The sequence below is a fragment of the Eleginops maclovinus genome, chromosome 4 (genome assembly GCF_036324505.1).
Source record: "Eleginops maclovinus isolate JMC-PN-2008 ecotype Puerto Natales chromosome 4, JC_Emac_rtc_rv5, whole genome shotgun sequence".
Taxonomy (NCBI): Eukaryota; Metazoa; Chordata; class Actinopteri; order Perciformes; family Eleginopidae; genus Eleginops; species Eleginops maclovinus.
Genome location: NC_086352.1, coordinates 17,585,102 through 17,603,458, shown reverse-complemented (window position 1 = coordinate 17,603,458; position 18,357 = coordinate 17,585,102). Strand labels below are relative to the sequence as shown.

At 39.5% G+C, this 18,357-nt stretch overlaps 2 protein-coding genes across 3 annotated transcripts in view; one reads left to right on the top strand and one right to left on the bottom strand.

Moving 5' to 3' along the window:
- sbf2 (SET binding factor 2) overlaps window positions 1-10,266 on the bottom strand; it is an 86,371-nt gene extending 76,105 nt beyond the window's left edge. For both annotated transcript variants that reach the window (XM_063881457.1, XM_063881459.1), the window contains exon 1: window positions 10,100-10,266. In XM_063881457.1, the coding sequence (XP_063737527.1) occupies window positions 10,100-10,154 (55 nt within the window). In that variant the 5' untranslated portion in view covers window positions 10,155-10,266. The remainder of the gene's footprint in view (window positions 1-10,099) is intronic.
- Window positions 10,267-13,265: 2,999 nt separating this feature from the next.
- adma (adrenomedullin a) lies at window positions 13,266-15,848 on the top strand. Its single transcript, XM_063882154.1, has 4 exons — window positions 13,266-13,462; window positions 14,074-14,176; window positions 14,316-14,441; window positions 14,578-15,848. Exons 1-4 carry the CDS (start codon window positions 13,456-13,458, stop codon window positions 14,888-14,890), a joined length of 549 nt encoding a protein of 182 aa, XP_063738224.1. The 5' UTR covers window positions 13,266-13,455; the 3' UTR covers window positions 14,891-15,848.
- Window positions 15,849-18,357: the final 2,509 nt, after the last annotated feature.

Below are 18,357 nucleotides of genomic sequence, written 5' to 3'. Positions count from 1 at the left end.
GTGTTGTGTTTGTTTAAGCTTGTTGCGATATGGTGTCAATAAATAGCAGCAGCTGCAATCATTTGTCCTGATTTATTTATGCTACTTTTAGTCACATTGTTGACATGGGTATGACGTCATTCAGTAGCTTACGATCTCTCTGGCCTCCTCTGTAAAATTGGCCACGCACCGCTACTGCATTTGAGAGGTTTTTATGACTGCTTAACGCATAGAACTGACCGAGTATTCATTAGTAGTTCGGGCTGACATGAACGCTGTATGGAATGTGGCTCGAGATCGTTCCATCCAAGAGCCTCAAGAGACCAAGAATTGGCTACTGCTGCTCTGCGATCTCGGGTCCAAAGCCTAGGTCTTGTAGATGTCTGGCGATCAGTTAATCCTACCTTGAAAGACTATTCATTTTTTTTCTCACAGGCATAACACATTCTCTAGAATAGATTTTCTGTTTTCTTCCCCAAACCTTTTTCAAAGCATTGATAATACTATGTTGCTTCCCATTGCTCTATCAGACCATAAAGGAGTGTTCTGTCGCGCCTCTCTGAAATACTTATCAGAACGGGCCACTAGATGGCGCTTTAACTCTTCATTATTAAAGAATGGGGATATTAAAGCGCAATTTCTATCTCAGTTGGACAAGTTTCTTTCTTTTAATATGGGTTCAGTAGATGATCCTAGGATAATATGGGATGCAGTGAAAGGTTTTATTAGAAGTAATGTCACATTGTTCACTTCCAATTTGCGTAAGGCTAAATCTGCCAGATTACAAACCCTTAAAGCTGAATTTTCTAGATTAGATTGTCTTCTGCAAAATAACTATTCCTCAGACAGAGACTAAACGTAACCTCATCAAAAAAGAAATTAATGACATTTTGAAACAGCAATCTGAATTCTTGTTACACAGAACTAGACAGAGGTATTATTTTCAGGGATCCAGACCCAGTCATTTATTGGCCATGAAGATTAGATCTAGTGACAACTTTGCTGACATCCCCTCCATGAGAACGACTTAAGGCCTTATTACAACAGAACCCAAAGAGATGAATAAAACGCTTAGTGGGTTTTATTCCACTTTATACCAATCCGAGGGCCAGCTGGACAAAAATGGATGTGAGAACATTCTTGGACAGCAAAATCTACCATGTCCATCAGTAGAAGATTCCTTGAGCCTTGATAACCCTGTAACGGTGGAAGTATTAGAAAGAGCGGCTTTGTCTATGCAGTCCAATAAATCCCCTGGCTTAGATGGGATACCTCCTAGGGCTGAACGATTAATTGCATTTGCGATAATATCGCGATATGACAAAACGAGATTTTCCAACCGCAAAGGCTGCGAGTTGACTGGTCACGTGATCTGGTCGTGTGACTTGCGAGCGAAGCCGAGCAGGCAGAGAAACAAGTCAACGCCGCGCTTGAACGTGTTGCACAATGGCCTCAGGCTCGTCAGAAGAGTGCACGGCTGGAAGTTTGGTACCAAAGAGGGGCGGCACGTCAGTTGTGTGGAATTATTTTGGCTTTAAAAAGGAAGATGCTGCGCAACGTCAGGTATTGTGCAGAACGTGCCTCGCTACTGTTGCTACCTCACGAGGTAACACTACAAACCTTTATCAACACTTTAAAAAAAACCACAAAACCATGTACGATAGTTGCATGGCTAGAATGCCAACGACCAGTGCTACAACTTCAAGTACCAGCCGACAGGGATCACTGACCTTGCTGTTTGAAGGTATTACTCCTTATGAACAGAATTCGAAACGGCACGCGGAAATAACTCAGGCAATAACGGAGTTCATAGCGAAAGACATGATGCCCATTAATGTAGTGGCCAACCTGGGTTTACGGCTTTGGTGAGCACACTGGATAAGCGGTACAGAATGCCCTCACGCACACATTTTAGCCAGGTTGCCGTACCTGAGCTATACAAAAAATGCAGACAGAGAGTTGCAGCCAAGCTGAAAACAGTGGAGTTTTTTGCGACAACAACTGATCTGTGGTCGAGCCGTACGTCGGAGCCATATCAGAGTCTAACGGTGCATTACATTGACGAAGACTTGAATCTCAAAGCTCGCTGCCTTCAAGCATACTACTTCCCGGACGACCACACAGGGCAAAATATTGCAGCCGGTCTGAGAGGGGCTTGCCAGCTGGGATCTACAGGAAGAAAACCACATCTGCATAACGACGGACAACGCATCGAATATGGTGATGGCAGCCTCTTCAAGACTGCCTTGGCCTCTTCTGCTGCTTCTCCTATGCAACTTGAAGATGTCGCTGAGGCAGAGTTAAACACTTACCTCATGACCCCTGCCATTGATGGAGAAGATGACCCCTTGGCCTGGTGGAAGGTGCACAAGATCAACTTTGTACAACTGTGCAATATGGCCCGCAAGTATCTCTCTGTCCCTGCCACAAGTGCTCCTTCAGAGCGTCTTTTCAGCACTGGAGGGAATATAGTGACTTGCACTCGCTCGTCTTTAAAACCAGCTAAAGTTGACATGCTGGTTTTCCTTAAAAAAAATCTGTGAGCTCCTGAGAACGACACAGAACAATCTTTCAAGAGATGTCAATACAGCCCTTATATCTTTGCTCCTAAAGAAAGACAAAAACCCCACAGACTGCTAGTTACAGACCCCTGAGTTTGTTAAATGCGGACCTCAAAATCTACGCAAAGCTAATTGCGCGACGTATTGAAAAGTTTATGCCATTTTTAGTTCATTGTGATCAGATGGGATTTATCAAGTCCAGACTTGCCTCTGACAATGTTAGGTGACTTATTCACATAATTGATACTGCAAAAGATACAAAAGTCCCACAGGCTGTGCTGTCGCTTGATGCCATGAAGGCCTTTTGGAAGGCTGGAGTGGTCCTTTTTGTGGTCTGTACTGGAAAATATGGGGTTTGGGAAAGGGTTTGTCCATATGATTCAGGTCTTGTACTCTAACCCCACTGCACAAGTTCTAACTGGGCAGTTGTTTTCCGTTCCGTTCCCTGTCACTAGGTCATAACGACAGGGCTGCCCTTTGAGCCCTTCACTCTTTGCCCTTTCGTTCGAACCCCTGGCTCAAATGATACGACAGTCTACCTCCATAAACCCCATTTCGATTCTTCATCCGGATTCATCCTGACACCCCAGTATCTTGGTGCAAGTTGGAAGAAAAAAATGGTACGACCATGGAGTTTGGAAGATGTCTTGTTTTCTAATGTTTCTGACAAGCAAACAATGTTACGCTTTGGTCCCTTAGTTTCAAATGTGATTCGAACGTGGCGCTTGGTAGAAAAGGAACTCACGATATCCTGTAAATGGCATACACTTTCCCCTCTGTTTAACAACAAAGGGCTACTGATTGGAGGGAGACCTATCTCTTCATCACACTGGAGCAATAGTGGTATCCATTACCTTAAAGACTTATACAATGACACCGCCCTAGGTTCCTTCCAGGATATTAGAACTTCATTCAATCTTCCAGGTTCCTCTTTCTTTTTTTACTTACAGATCAGATCAGCCCTGAAAGCATATGGCGTGCCTTGGCGGCAACCGTTACCCATTCATCCCCTGAGCAGATTGATGTCAATGCAAAATAATACCAAGGGTATGGTATCTAGGTTGTACATGTTTATTCTAGGATCCTCATACCCTGACTTGCCTTTAGACAGATTGTGGAGACAAGACTATCCTGCTCTGGATCCAGAGCTGGGAGGATGTTTGGGATAGTGTAAAGGAGGCGTCACGTAATCCTAACCATCAACAGATACATTTTAATTTCATACATAGAACTTATTTAACCCCTCGCAAACCTTTCTACATGAAACTGATAGACTCTCCCTTGTGCTCCTTTTGTACTTTAAAGTCTCCAGGAACGTTCCTACATATGATGTGGGATTGTCCACCGGTAACACAGTTCTGGTATGATGTTGCTTCGACACTGTCAGATCTAGTGGTTGTGTCAGTACCAACGACTGTCCCTGTTCTGATTCTGAATGATTTTTCAGGACTTCATACTTCTAGACTAAATAAGCGCATCATCCTAGCAGGGCTCACGGCCGCCAAAAAGATGGTGGTTACGCGATGGAAACCCTCACAGATACTTAACATTAGACAGTGGATTCTTACCTGTTTAGATGTGGTGTATTTGGAATTGTCAACTGCCCGTACTCATGGAGCTACTGAAAAAACTCTGTCCATTTGGCAGACAGCAGCTGAATCTTTGAAAGGCTTATTGGGGTAACCTTATAACCTTAACTATCGTCACCCCTTGTGACATTCATTTTATGAAACCTTCTTTCCCTCTGAAGTTTGATGTGCGTGTTTGTCTGCATCTTTGTGTATGTCTGTGTCTATATCATTTCCATTGTGTTATGGATGAATCCCTTTGCATACAGGCAGGCGTGCATGGGGCTGCTTTTTTGTTTTCATTTTAATTTTCCCTTTTCTTTCTTTATCACATGTTATTGTGCTGTGTTAGTTTTGTTTTGGTTAGATTGGTTTGGGTGGGGGGTCATTATTTTTGTTTGCGTCACGAAGTTGTGCTATTTTATTGACATTTGGATGCATATTTTTGTGACAAATGGCCGACCTACACTTTTCATGCCCACTCAATATTGTATTGTATTTTGATGTGCAATTGCTTAATAGAAATTTGGTCACAAAAAAAAAAGAGGAACTTTTGCCTTTATTGTTTAAGCATAGGAAATGCCAGTTAGGGTCATGGGTCACCTTTATCAGGAAGCTGACCTGTTCTGGCTGTTCTTATGATATGCAAAGAATGGTTTCCAAGCCAAAAGGGTATCAGAGATAAGGAAACTAATGATGTCAAATGCAGGAAGCTGTCTACCCTCCAAAGACTGCTGCAGGGCAGAAACATATGTAAAATGATGGACAATTCCGTCAGGTCATGCCCAGGTCATAATGTTGGTGAAAAGTAAACATATCAGCCAGAAGAGCTTCACAAAATGAACAAATCAAAGGTAAGGGAGAACTTTTTTGAGTCTATTTAAATTGTTTTCCATCGAGAACAATAAATTAAACACATTTTGACATTTCACAGTCTTCTCAAGTGGGTTTCCATGATCAACTTTAATATCTTTAAACAAAAGAATCAATCATCTTTTTATCACTTTTTCTTTCTCTCAGATCGAAGAAAAACAAAAGCTGTGCTGCTCACTCGTATTGATGCCATAAATCAAGAGGGTTGAAAACTTCTGCATGGCTTTGTGAACCTCAGCTGCAACTGTGCATACACTGGCTCACAGTTCATCCAAAAAGTGACTCTCCCTTTTTCCAGTGTTTAGCAATCGATTATATGCAATTCATTTTACAGATCTGGTTACATGATATTCTTCAAAATTATATTCAGACTAGTTTGAGTTCAGAGCAATATCCATGTCCAACTCTTTATCAGTTTAGATATTGCAGTCATTAAGTCTCATCAGATTAAGGAAATGGTTTCAGAGAAAGGGACTATTTAGTTTTTCCATATTGTATTCCACCAACCAATCCCATCTGTCATATTTTATTTCCTCCTTAAGTGTTATGACTTAAAAGTTTCCTGACATGAACTTTAGCATATTTTGCATAACCACAGAAATCACAAAGCTCTGATAGTATAACACCTTATCAACACACTGGAAAAGTCACTGTAGCCAGTGGAGTTTCCCTACATATCGGTTTTAAACTCTACGACAGGGAGGAAGGAACTCCTCCATTGTGGTCAGGATGCCTTTCACCACAAAGTCTGAATCCAAACCAGCTGCCAAGTTCAAAAGAAAACAATCAATGGAGGCGGAAAATCCAAAATGTAAAATAAAGTAGAAACAATTCAACAACTGCCATCATACTCACAGTAACAACTTTAATGTAGCCTTTTTTTTGCTGGGATTGACTATTGACATCAACATCTGAATCATGATAAATTCAAGACAGGCTTGAACAGACAGATGTGCAAAACTAAACATTTTTCACTGTTAGATAACTTAAAAAGACTAATGGATTTGCAGTGTGCCGTTACAAAGTGACAATCCACCTTTTTCAGTATTGAGAGTTTTATATTATGCATATGCAAACACAAAAAAGGGGTGAAGCATTTAAAATCACCAAAGTACAGTACACTAACTATTCACTACATAAATATTCACCTCTTTGCCTAAAAATCATAGATGTATAGATTTAAAACATGTTTATGTGACTGCCAATAAAACAAATCCGCCTATACAACTTCAATAATTAGCCTAATGGTTTAGAAAAACAAACCACAAGACATGGCAACACTTGAAGATCTTGCATCTACAAAAAGAAATCTCTAGCTGTTGAGAGGGCTGGTTTTAAAGTCAGTGTAAGCAAATAGTATTTTACTTTCTGGCATTATTTTGCCAAATGTAGTGTGTGTACAATTTACTAAATTAACAGATAGTGTTAAGCCAGCACCTTAGCAGAGACAAACAGTTGGCAAAGATACTCTTGGACTGGTAATCAGGAGTTAAGGCTTTGTTGAATCTTGCTTATGCAACATATTTTAGATAAAGCTTTACTGAGTTTCTAAATACAAAAGTGCAGCATCAGGTTCCAGGCATCATCTTAGGCAACACTTTCTAATCTTGTGAAAACGTTCTGGCTCTTTCATCAATTGTTGGCATAGGAGTGGTGTGGCTTTATCAAACTCGTTTTATCAAACTGAACAAAATAAGAAGCATATTCTGAAACATCTGGTTTAAAAAAAATGAAGAACCTAAAATAGAATCTTATGTTGCCATCTGAAAATGCTGCAAGAAATGGCATAATAATTCATGCACTCTGTAGCTCCCCTACATGTAAATAAAAAGACTATCGCAAATTACCAGAAGCCAGCCCAAAGCTAAAAAATATGTGATTGTGATTTAAAAAGCACCTGAAATTAAGCAAAAGGATCTAGTAAAAGTAAGTAATTCAATTTGTGTGGAAACGAGACAAACACAAGCTCAAAACCACTTTAAAGCCAAGAATAAGAAGGGAGACGACCATCAAAACAAACCTCAGAAACACCAAATTCCATAGTATTTCCACAAAGATGCAATAAGTAAGCAAAAAATAGCAGACATAAACATGAACTTTTAGAGGTCCAAATGCTGGTTTTGCGGTTTAAGAAAGGGTGTGTTTTGCCAAAGCACTTTCCTTGTGGGTGTGCCAAGAGAGGCAGCATAAAAACAAACACTCTTTGAGAAGTTGTAACAGAAAGTCAATTCATGAAGGTTTCAGGGTTAAAAGCCTTGTGTGGTGGATTCTTGGTACAGCTTTTACAATTACGCTTAAAAAGGCATTATTCATTTAATCTGAAGAAGAAACTACCCCACATTAAAAGCTTTCATGCTTGCATCTCAGTTAGACATCTTGGGACAATATCACATAGCCAAATGATATCTGCAGATGGAAAACTATTGCTTTTGGTCATTACGTAGAATTATTTTTTATATTTTATAGGAATACGCTTTGTTACATAAACTGTTCCTGCATTCCAGAACAGAAAATGAAGACCATAAAGTTAGAGAGAGTAGACACTCATCCACAATACTTTCCAAAAGCAGTTTGAATCATTAAAGAGTCATGATATCCATCCAATAAAGTGTTTGAGAAAAGCAGCTGGGCAAATTCCTCTTTTTCACTTGGCAAATAAGATTTTATGGCAAACGGCACGCCAGACAATATATAATCCATTGCCAATAAAGAGAAACGCCATCCTACTGCAAAAGGAAAATACAGAATAGAGCGCAGGCTCAATACAGACTGCATCCATATAAAGCAGCATTTTTATATTCCAGTATTATTCATGAAAATAATTCCAAAATGTGTGGTTCATGACATTAGCCCCCAGGGAAGCATGTCCAATTCCTAATGGAGGAGTCTGCCTTACAGGTCATGCACTTTTACCATTTTCACCTTTTGTGAAGCACTAAAAGGAGTCAAAACAGGCACAATGTGAAATACTGTTGACATGTCATCAGTCTTTTTGGTGATGATACATACTGTGGATTTATACTCATTCTCATAGGGCAAAAGTATTACAGAGCAAAGATGAATGTAAACATATGAATGAAGCTTGGTGAACAGAAATAAGAGAGGAAGTTTAAAGCACTACTTTATATTGTTTACTTCCAATACTGTAAACTTTAAGCCAACTGTCTTTACAATGCAGCAATCAAAATATACAGTTATTTTACAGAGTATAAAAGCAATGCTTTGATTTTTTTGTGTTAAATATTAAAAGGTATAGATTTGGAATCAATAAGGACTGATTTACTTTCTGCAGTGTTATTATTATTTTAGTGGAACTCAGCCTATTGCTCAACAGATTGCATGCTTAGCATTATTTTCAACAGCTCCATCCATAGAAATCAAACAAGAAGAATTGGGTTAAGCCAGTGGAGCAAAAGCCAGTGCAGGAGGCTTGGTGATGGCCCAGGCAGGGACCCCTGGTTTCATTAATAACATGCAAAGTGTACAGGAAAAATCTGATGTCTTGACCTAATGCATGCTATTGTGATCTGACTTTTTTCTATGAGCCACCATCACTGGGCACAGCATTTTATTATCCTCTTGATCGCAGAAATAAAATGATTTTCATTTTCAAGTTGTGAGAAAATCACTCTCACTTACTTACAAACACGGTATCTCTGCAAGGATCTAACACAAAACAACAATGTATGCACTACACTCAGCAAACATTAATCAAACAGACAAGTATAGTTCAATAAGGAGTGTTCCACAATAAGGGATGCCGTTGATTGGACAAATGCCTGTCATAGAAACTTAATACCACAATCTGAGATGGCAAACTTTTATAGCTTGCTTTTACAACAATCAACTTTATTATTATAATCAGCTGCGACCAGTGGAGAACAAACTAACTCATGGCCCCTGTGTCTTATTGTGGTGAGACTGGCTAAACATTAAACTTATCTGGTGACGCCAGGAACATTTTGTATCTGAAGCACAAAAAATGAATTTGTCAGATGGTCCTGAGATGCACAGAGCTAATGAAAGATGCTGTTTACCTATTGTGCATAGCAAACTATGGTGACTTAAGAGGATTCAACTGCTCTGGGCCCTCTTTGACTTACATGGCGCTGGATGGACGCCACTGAAAGAGGCTAAGAACTTTGCTTGTCCACTTAAGGCAGATTAAGTGAATACTTTTGCTTTCTCCAAGTCGTCAATGAGCAACAGTTATAGTGCAGAGGTTTGTGGTATTTACAAGTACCATTTTAACATGTGAGGAGTAAACATATGTTCAATGACAAAAAGGGTTGTATCTGCTTGTTGATGTAAGTAAAGTGTGAAAAGGCTCTTCCCTTGAATAAAAAGAGGTCGTGAAGCTGGGTCTGAGCATTACATTTGAGAGGAAGCATGGGAAGCTCCCAGTGAGGAAGAACAACTGGAGAGGAAGAAGAAGGAAGAGGATCTGGCTGAGCATAAGAAGGACTGCCTTTCCTCGCAGCTGTAAAACGTTACGCCCATCATGAAAAAGTGCACTCTTCCGGCAAAAACAAATATATCACAACAAATCACAGACAAGTGTGGCTGTAGCGGGTATAAATAGACCCAAAGCAGAGCAAGCAGGAGTAGCAAACACACTAATCTTGGAGTTACAAAAATACAAAACGCGGATGCAAACACTGGCTATCAATACCAATACTGTCCTTGCATGTGTCAATAAAACTAATATGATCGAGAAGGCACAATATTTGGATTTTATATGAGCCTATGTGAGCATTATTCAGCGACAGTGTCCCTTAAGTTTGCAGTGAAACCTGACAGGAGGACGATCAACAGGGACAGGATGTGACAGATTTTGAATCCATGAAAAGTTTCGATTGATCCAAGTCAAATATCTCAACCTGTTGTGGGTAAATATCCACTGGTGACCTGCCACCAGAAGTGTGCTTGATCTGTAAACACATGTCCGCCAGATCGTATTCACTATCTGGCCGGATTATGAGGGGGGAAAGGAAAGTGTTCCCACTCTCGCCTGGTAGCTGTGTGGCTAACGTTAAAGCTAAGCGCATAGCTATGTAGCATCAACATCATCACACACTGACTGTCGGCCTGCACACACACTTCAGCCACAAAACTTACCGGCTTTCTCCTGATCGTATCCCACGACAATAAAATAGTCAGCAAATCTAGCCATGTCTGCTGCTTATCCAGAGATATACCAACACAATTCAGCATTTTTCCTGCTTCCCAAGCACAGCCATGTTTGACAGAAGGAGTGTGACTGCGCTTGCGTGCAGGAGCGGGAGACATCCATGGGCGTGGGCCCTCGAGTTTACAAATACAGCACTGTGTCCACCAACAGAGGCTTTTGCAGGCTCCACAGCAGGGGGTCCCTAACTCTTTTTTTTTTATCTGAAGGACAGCCACCACACCACAAAAATACTGCCTGGTTAAGGAAATCAAACACATTTGTGGAGACTCCTAGGTAGCTACATTTCCATCTAGTATGGTCAATGATGATTAAGGAGTAGAAGCTTGAATGGAATAAATAAATAAATGCCAAAGGAACTGGGAAAATGAAGAATTAAATTGAGAAGGTTAAATATGTATACCCTTTTTTATACTATCATAATTTTCAGTATAATCATTTTGATTAATGAAAGGGATTACCTCCCAGGGACACTTCAGTAGTTGTTTTTAGTATACATTTCACCTAATGCTTCAATGTTTTGGTTAGTACAAAAGACAAATCAATACAGGTACTGTCACAGACAATAGATCTTGTTCGGAAATCGCTCAATTAAGATCAATCTGGTTGGAATTTGATATATTGTGTGAGGGGCAGGGTAAACTCATAGAGTGTATGCACAGTTTTGAGTACATTTTTTTTTAAAAAGCTCTCATGGAAGAGCACATGGAAATCAGTACTCTAGCTAATCAGTGGTAAGGAGCACAAAATCACTGTTACGGTCAAGGATAATAGGAACACTGCAAGCCGTTTTTGCTGGGATTATTTATCCCTTTTATCAACATATCTTTAATTTGTTTTATTGTTTGTTCATTCAACTTGTTGTTTTTGTTTGATAGTAAAAGAAAGATAACCACACAGGTAGTCATTAAGGTAGTCACTGAACACAAGCCTAAGCATTAAGAAATGTGATCACAAAAGTGATATCAGGGAAATCATGGTACCTCTGAATTAAACATTTTCAGGTGACAAACCTTGTTTATCATGGCTTTATAATTATTATGAATCATCAGTCACATGCGTGCCCTTGAGGTTGACACTGTATTTCCTGGCATGAATTGCTCAGGTTTCCTGTCATACATACCTGCTTATACCAGTCTAAGGTTGTTCAAATACTGTCAGTCATACTACGACATCAACTTAATTGAGGACGGGCAAAAGATTTCTATATAAGGAGCCAAATTGCAACAGCAGAATTTTGTTGTCGTGATTGCACAATCTCCTGTTGTAAACTAAGGGGATTACTTGTCTGCCGGAGGCAATTATCATTACAAAGTGCTTACAAAACATTTGCTGGTTAACAACACATGTGTTTGACATTTTTGTATTCTTTGAGTTGGGTCGCATGAGACATAAATACACACAGGAAGGTTCTGTGTGGGACTAAAAACAATAAGTTATGAATTATAGGATGCCGATATGCCAGAGTGGAATGTCAAGTGTTAAGTATTTCTAAAAATAAGTTCAAAGAACTCAAGGGATCGTTTTCCCCAATTTTCGAAACTGAAACAAAAGCGAAAGCATTTCTTCCTACACAAAACTAACCCAAACTACACTTGTGGAGATTTCTGAAGGGGAATTTCTGTGCTGAAAAAAACCCAAAATGGAGTTTCTTTGGTATTTACAGAATTTCATACACTGGGCTTATGATTTTAAACTTTTTGACCTTACACACTCAGTGTTCTTGTGAGGCGTAAATGATGTCTTCATAACAATATGCTCATCTAAGACACAAACATACATCTATACCTTCTAGTGAAAAATGAGAGCTGTGATACACAAAAAGTTGTAAGCTACTCAATGTGTTTTAGGTGATGTTTTTTTCCCTTTTTTTTCTTACCCCCTTGGGACTTATTATCAACATCTGCCTCGTAAACCCCACTGGCACTGTTGTTGTTTTGAGCCTTACAGACTAATCATAAAACATATCTATATCACCTTATTTCTGTATCGCTGTCACTTATAAAGTTTTATGTTAAGCATGGACGTGTCTGGCCATGTGAAACGTGCTGTATACAGGATTAGAGTGACTCACCACCCGATGAAGTCCAATAATGTGAGAGGGAGAGACAATCAGGCAGACTCAATGGCTCTTCTATTATATCCTAGTGGATTCTTGCATTCCTGAGGCAAAAGTGAAGTCATATTACTTATAATTTATAATAGCAACAAATCAGCTGAACAATTTAAAAGAAAAGCCTAAGCCAATATTGTTCATACGTCATAGATTGTTGTTCAAGTTCTTTTTATGAATCTTGATTTATTTTTAGATAGATTGTAAAATTCCATTTCACATTCATCCAAATATCAAAATAAATGACATGGTAAGTCCGGAGTTAAATATTTGCCTTGTACAATTAAATACTTTGAGTATATTGTGTTAACACTTGGGCACACTGACTATATTTAATCAGTTACTCAATGCTTGTCTTTTTCTAAATCTAAAATTCATCATCCCGTGTACTTTCTAAGTGGACATCGAACTTCACTGTGTCAGGGAGTGCCCTGATAAGTAGACTGTGGAAATATTCCATAAATATCATTTCACACAATGAATTGCTTGGACTGAAAGGATTGATGACGAAACTATACCTAACTGACCTAAAAGTTCAAATAAAACAAGCTGAATGTTTAAACCTTTTCTTTGGTTATTATTGAGATTTCTAATACCCCCTATAGGAAGCAACGCCACCAATTAAAAAGATAAGGAATGAAAATGAAAATAACATTTATGAAAGGAAAATCATTTTGGAATAATTGCACTGCAGCCAGTGTATCGTGCTTTGAAAAACATATTGAGATAAAACAAGACCTTTTTTCCACCTCAGTAAAAATTATCCATTTACTTTCTAGATTTTAAATTGGCATAATATGTTGTTTTGTTTTATTTCAGTATGTGAATATACAGTAATGGCAACACATCGATGTTCATCAGTTATGTAAGTCCCATTGTGCAGTCACTGTCTCAGTAAGAGAACAATGTGTTCATCTCAGCCGACTGTTTTACTGCATGAGCAGCAGCACGGCAGCAGTGTACTGGATGGGGTGGGGGGAAAGGATGAGAGACTGTGTGTGTCAGTCAATGAGCCCCTCCTACCTCCTGTATAAAGCCTCCCAGTCTGGTGTGTAGGAGCTATTAGCAGAGTGACAGAGCTGCCTTACAGAACCAGTGGCAAACTCGAGAAACCTGTGGAGTATTCTTTACAGCTGACAAGAAGCGCTTTCTCATTCCACTTAATACCAAATAATGACAGGTATGTGCACTTACTTTTAAATATGTTTTTATTGTGGTTTGCTCTGCTGCCAGATGATGGCTCTATCCTTTCTTTTTTGAGGTCAGTGCACAAGTGTAGACACAAGACAGGTTATCTGTCTCGTTATATAAGCAGTTCAGCTCTTAATGTATGCGTCTAAGAAGGAAATGCTTGGAGGTGTAGAAAAGCATCTGACAGGGGCCGTACCTTACATATTGTTTATGATTTGCAATTTATTGGTGTATTTTTAATTAGGTGACTGAGTTGAATAGCACTTTTGTTTTTGTTTGACTTCTGAGCTGAGCCAATTTTGGACCCCTCATGGGTCGACTGTCCTTCGGATTGTTGGCCAGGGGCCCAAAGCATAGTTGTAGGTTTACTTAACCGAGCAAAATCTGACCTTAGCTTAACTTTTTAAATAAATGAATGATAAGTGCAAATTACTTGGCTTTTGGACTCTTGTGTAAGCGAGCAGCAGTATGGCACTTACAAGAATACTTTTTGAGTGAGTTTACATACTTTGAGGGACAATAGGAAATACATGTTGAAAGTGAAATATGAATTTAAGGCATGAATAAATAACTGACAAATGTTTAATTTCTTCTCTACAGGAGTCAAGATGCAATTGATCTTCCAGTCCTTCCTCTCTTGCTGTCTGCTCGCGACAGTAGCACACTGTGTGGAACTTGAAGTGAATCCAGAGTTGAAAAAAAGGTGAGTTAACTGAGGAGTGATTCACTCAATAATTTAAATGCTTGATATAACATGTGACAAGCGGTCAACTCTGAAAGCTGTTACCCATTTTTGAATTATCTACCAAAGACTAATGGACTTTTTTTTCTTCCCCTCAAAGGTTAAGCACATGGCTAGGAAGCAGATTGAGACGTGATCTTAACAGTGTATCACTAGAGCAGATGGCGGAGTCTGAATTCTTTGTCAGACCAGAGGATATCAGGGATACTTTGCTGCCACATCCCAGGTATGACACTAACAATGCAATCATTAAAGTCTACAAACTGTCTTTATTTGGCTATACATAATTTTTCATCAGCCAAATGTATTCTACTTGTCATAAATTTAACAGCATGGATTAATTTCCTCTTCTCTTTCCCTAGGTCCTCCAGCACTCACATTAATGTCCGAACCAAGAGGTCTAAAAACTCCTTCAACCAGTCAAAAGGACAAGGTTGTTCTCTGGTCACCTGCGCCGTGCACGACCTCGCACATCGCCTGCACATGCTCAACAACAAGTCCAAGATCGGGACTGCCCCTCTTCAGAAGATCAGCGCGCACGGATATGGCCGGAGGCGTCGCTCTCTACCAGTGCACAGAGTCTCACTCAGGCTGGAGCAGGGCAGGCTGAGGCCCGTGTGGAGCACAAAGGACTCACAAGTTCACAAGCTCGAGGCTCTCCTCAGACGGACATGAGCTGGACTTTGCAGGAGGAGTTGGGAACAAAACTGAGGGAGATAGTGCCCTCTATCTTCTAAAATTCTCCAAATGCCTTAATATGTCTGCCAACTATTTCCAGACACTTATTTTTAAGGCATGAGAACTGAGTCAGAGCAAGACTGGCTGCACTGAGCTTCTCTAAAGGCTGAGCCTTGCAGCTCTGCGATGTGGAGCGTGCAAACAGCTGCAGCTGGCGTACAGACACTGGATGGCACAGCGTGGAGCTAACTACAGGTGCTGCTTTCTGCTTGACAGAGGGAACTGAAGAGTGCTAATAGCTTGCAAAGTGGACACATCCTCTGGCTTAAAGAGGGATCCTTCTTCTTTCATTCTGGGACTTTACACATTTCTTCCTCAAGGCCAGGACTCTGATAAGTGCTATCCTCTAAGGATTATACCACCATGTTCCAAACTGTCAGTACTTGTCTGCACTTTTCCATTTGGACTTAAAGTCAAATGAATCATCAGGAAAAAACATCTTCGTCACAATGCCAAACAGGAAGATAGGCTACAGAGCTCTGAAGCTCTCAGTTTATATCAAGTTTTGGACACTGTATAAGGGAAAATGCCTTAGATTCTGTGAGATATGTGCCAGTCCACAATGGATTGAAATATACTTGAAATTGTTATTGTATGTACAAAAACATGTGCAATCTATATATTGTTTTTTATTGCAGGTATATGTATATATGAATTCTTTTATTTAAATTTTATATAGAGGTTACATTAAAGTACTTATGCGGATAGAACTATTTTTGTACAGGAAGAAATATATATATGGGCATTGTAGCTATTTGTCATTATTCTTTTGCAAACTGTGGTAATAGGATATTTGTTTTATATGTATATTATATATTTGTAAATCAGTTTTATTTTTATTTGTGTCAAAACAATAACGCTGTTATTCAATAAACATTTTTGCATACAAAATCTATACCTTGTCCAGACATTTCTTGCTCATGTGTCTTATAAATTGAAAGTGGCTTTCTATTGTCTGGAGTGCACGGCTACAGCAAGACACAGCACCTGGTCTCTGTTAAGTGATTACAGGGTCTCATTAGAGCCTCCCCGCCTCTCATTACATTCCCCTAGTTATGACACCCCCCCCACCCAACCCCCTGTCAAAAAAAAAAGGGGCAGACAGGGTGCCAGGCGCATTCCTGCTTGGTTTAGCTCATATTTGTTGGCTCACCCCATGCCACAGAGCAGCCCTAAAGCCATCAGAAGAGGCTGAGGCTTAGCTCCATCTGTATTCAATGGTACATGGTTGGGACACGAGAAGGCCGATGCGGGGGGTTCCAGGCTTACATTCCTGCGGGAGCATCACAAAAACGTCTCCTTTAAATCAGTGATCATGACCTTCACTTTCAAGCAGAGCCCCCAAGAGAATGAACAGCACTGACAGATTGCAGACCTCTTTACTTTACACATTATCCCGACTTCTTTTACATTTCTTAGAAGTTCAGACCTCTCAACCTAAGACATATATATAGCAGATTTATATTTTGGCTGTTTTCCTTTTCCATTTTTTCACTCCACCATTCCCACAATGCAAAGGGTTTAAACTGTCACAAGTGCACTTGTCACTTTGGGAATGTAGCATTAGAAAAAATAAAGAATGATGGACCATGAGGATCCACTGAGGATAGTCCGGACTTGGCATCTTATCCTCCAACTTGGTGTGTTCCCTATTGCTTATATTTACATGGTTAATGTATATATCACTTAAACAAATTAAACTACAATAGATCAAATCAGAAATGTATTGAATGACTTTAAGCCAAACTTACCGGGTCTTTGGAGTAAGTCATTACCTCTTGTTTGGTGTCGCCCAAGAAGCTTGAAAGAAAATCATTATTAACTTTTTTGTTCACTAACAACTCTTAGTATTGATTATAAGTGTGACCATTAGTATTTAAAATGTTGTTGACAGGAGACTGCTTTTGTTTTAATTGACTGGACAAGCCAATTACAGCAGTCCAAAACGTGTAGTGTGTTTCTGAAACTCTATTGCCATCTAGTGAGATAATATGGGGAAAACTGCAACATTTTTTTTTTGTTGTAGTTGGAAGGATTTATTTAAATAGATCACACAGCTTTTTTTCAAGAAATAAAAGTGGGCACAGTGATGGATGAGAAATGTGACTCTTTCTTTATTCATACTGTTTGGTTACATATTTAGGTTCTGCCTTTGAGAAATTAAATCATAAGAAACTGTGAATTCAGGCACCTTTTCAGGAATTACCAATCCTTGTGCACAATGTATTGAATATGAATGAATAGCAATTTAAATGTAAATGTGGCTTTAAGAATAAATCATTTTACAGGAAAAGTGTGGCGGATTATTATTCATTCCGACTATGAGCCGTTTTTTAATTGGATACTTCACTCTGTCTTATTATACCAAAAACAGAAAGTTAACAGTTGAACCAGAAGGGGCATTAGTCTTTCTCAAAAACGATTTGTATCTTTTATTTTCCTAACAGTAGCAACAACATGTGAGTAACACATTACCTGCCCGACAAAGTACTGAAAGGAATGATGCCATTTACAAACATCTCAAAATAAAGAAAATGTGCCATCTAGTGGTTCATTAAATAAAACGTATTTATACATTTTTGAATAGGGATTAATAGCACAAAAAATAAATATGGTAGAATAAAATATGTCAAATGTTTCCCACAATAATAAAGCACTCACTCTAGATTTGGTTAACTCAATGTACCCTTAACCCTGTCAGGCTGTCCCTGCTTGAGTAAGCCAATCAGCTGCTGACGCCGGTTTTGTGATGATACTGTCAATAAACTGATCAGTGTGGGTAACCTGGTTTAACAAACAAATTATAAGATCTCATTGGCAGCGGGGTGTGGTTAGGGTGCCGGCTGCTGGAGTGTTAGGAGTGGCCCAGCCGGAGGCATACAGCTGATAGGGATCAGGTAATCAGGCACTGATTAAAGTCATGGTCGTAACCTGGTTCTGGGTTCTTTTGCAGTAGACTGGGTCCTGAGGGACAACTGTCTCCACCTCCCACGCCGGACGAGAGCGACTAGCTAGCAAGAACGTTGTTAACGGGCCGTTCAGAAATAAATATTGTGTTTCAAATTACCAGTGGTCCTTCCATCATTGGGAACCCAGGTGTGAGCCCGAACGCTCACAATCTCTTGTTCTGGCTTTTTAGAATCAGAACTTTTACAATAAGAGTGATTTGTTAAATTGGTTACTATTTTATTAGGACAGCTTGAAACTGACAGTAAAGTGTAAGCGAGTAACGATCAGAAGAAAAGGGCCTTATGTCGGATTCAAACCCAGGCCACTGCAAAGGTCTTCTACCAGGTTAGCTACCTGGGCACTTATTATTAAAAATATTTGTGGCGCTGCTCATTTTTAGGCTGTTACATTTTCTATTGTCGAGAGGAGACGAAGAAAGATAACATAGTCTGACA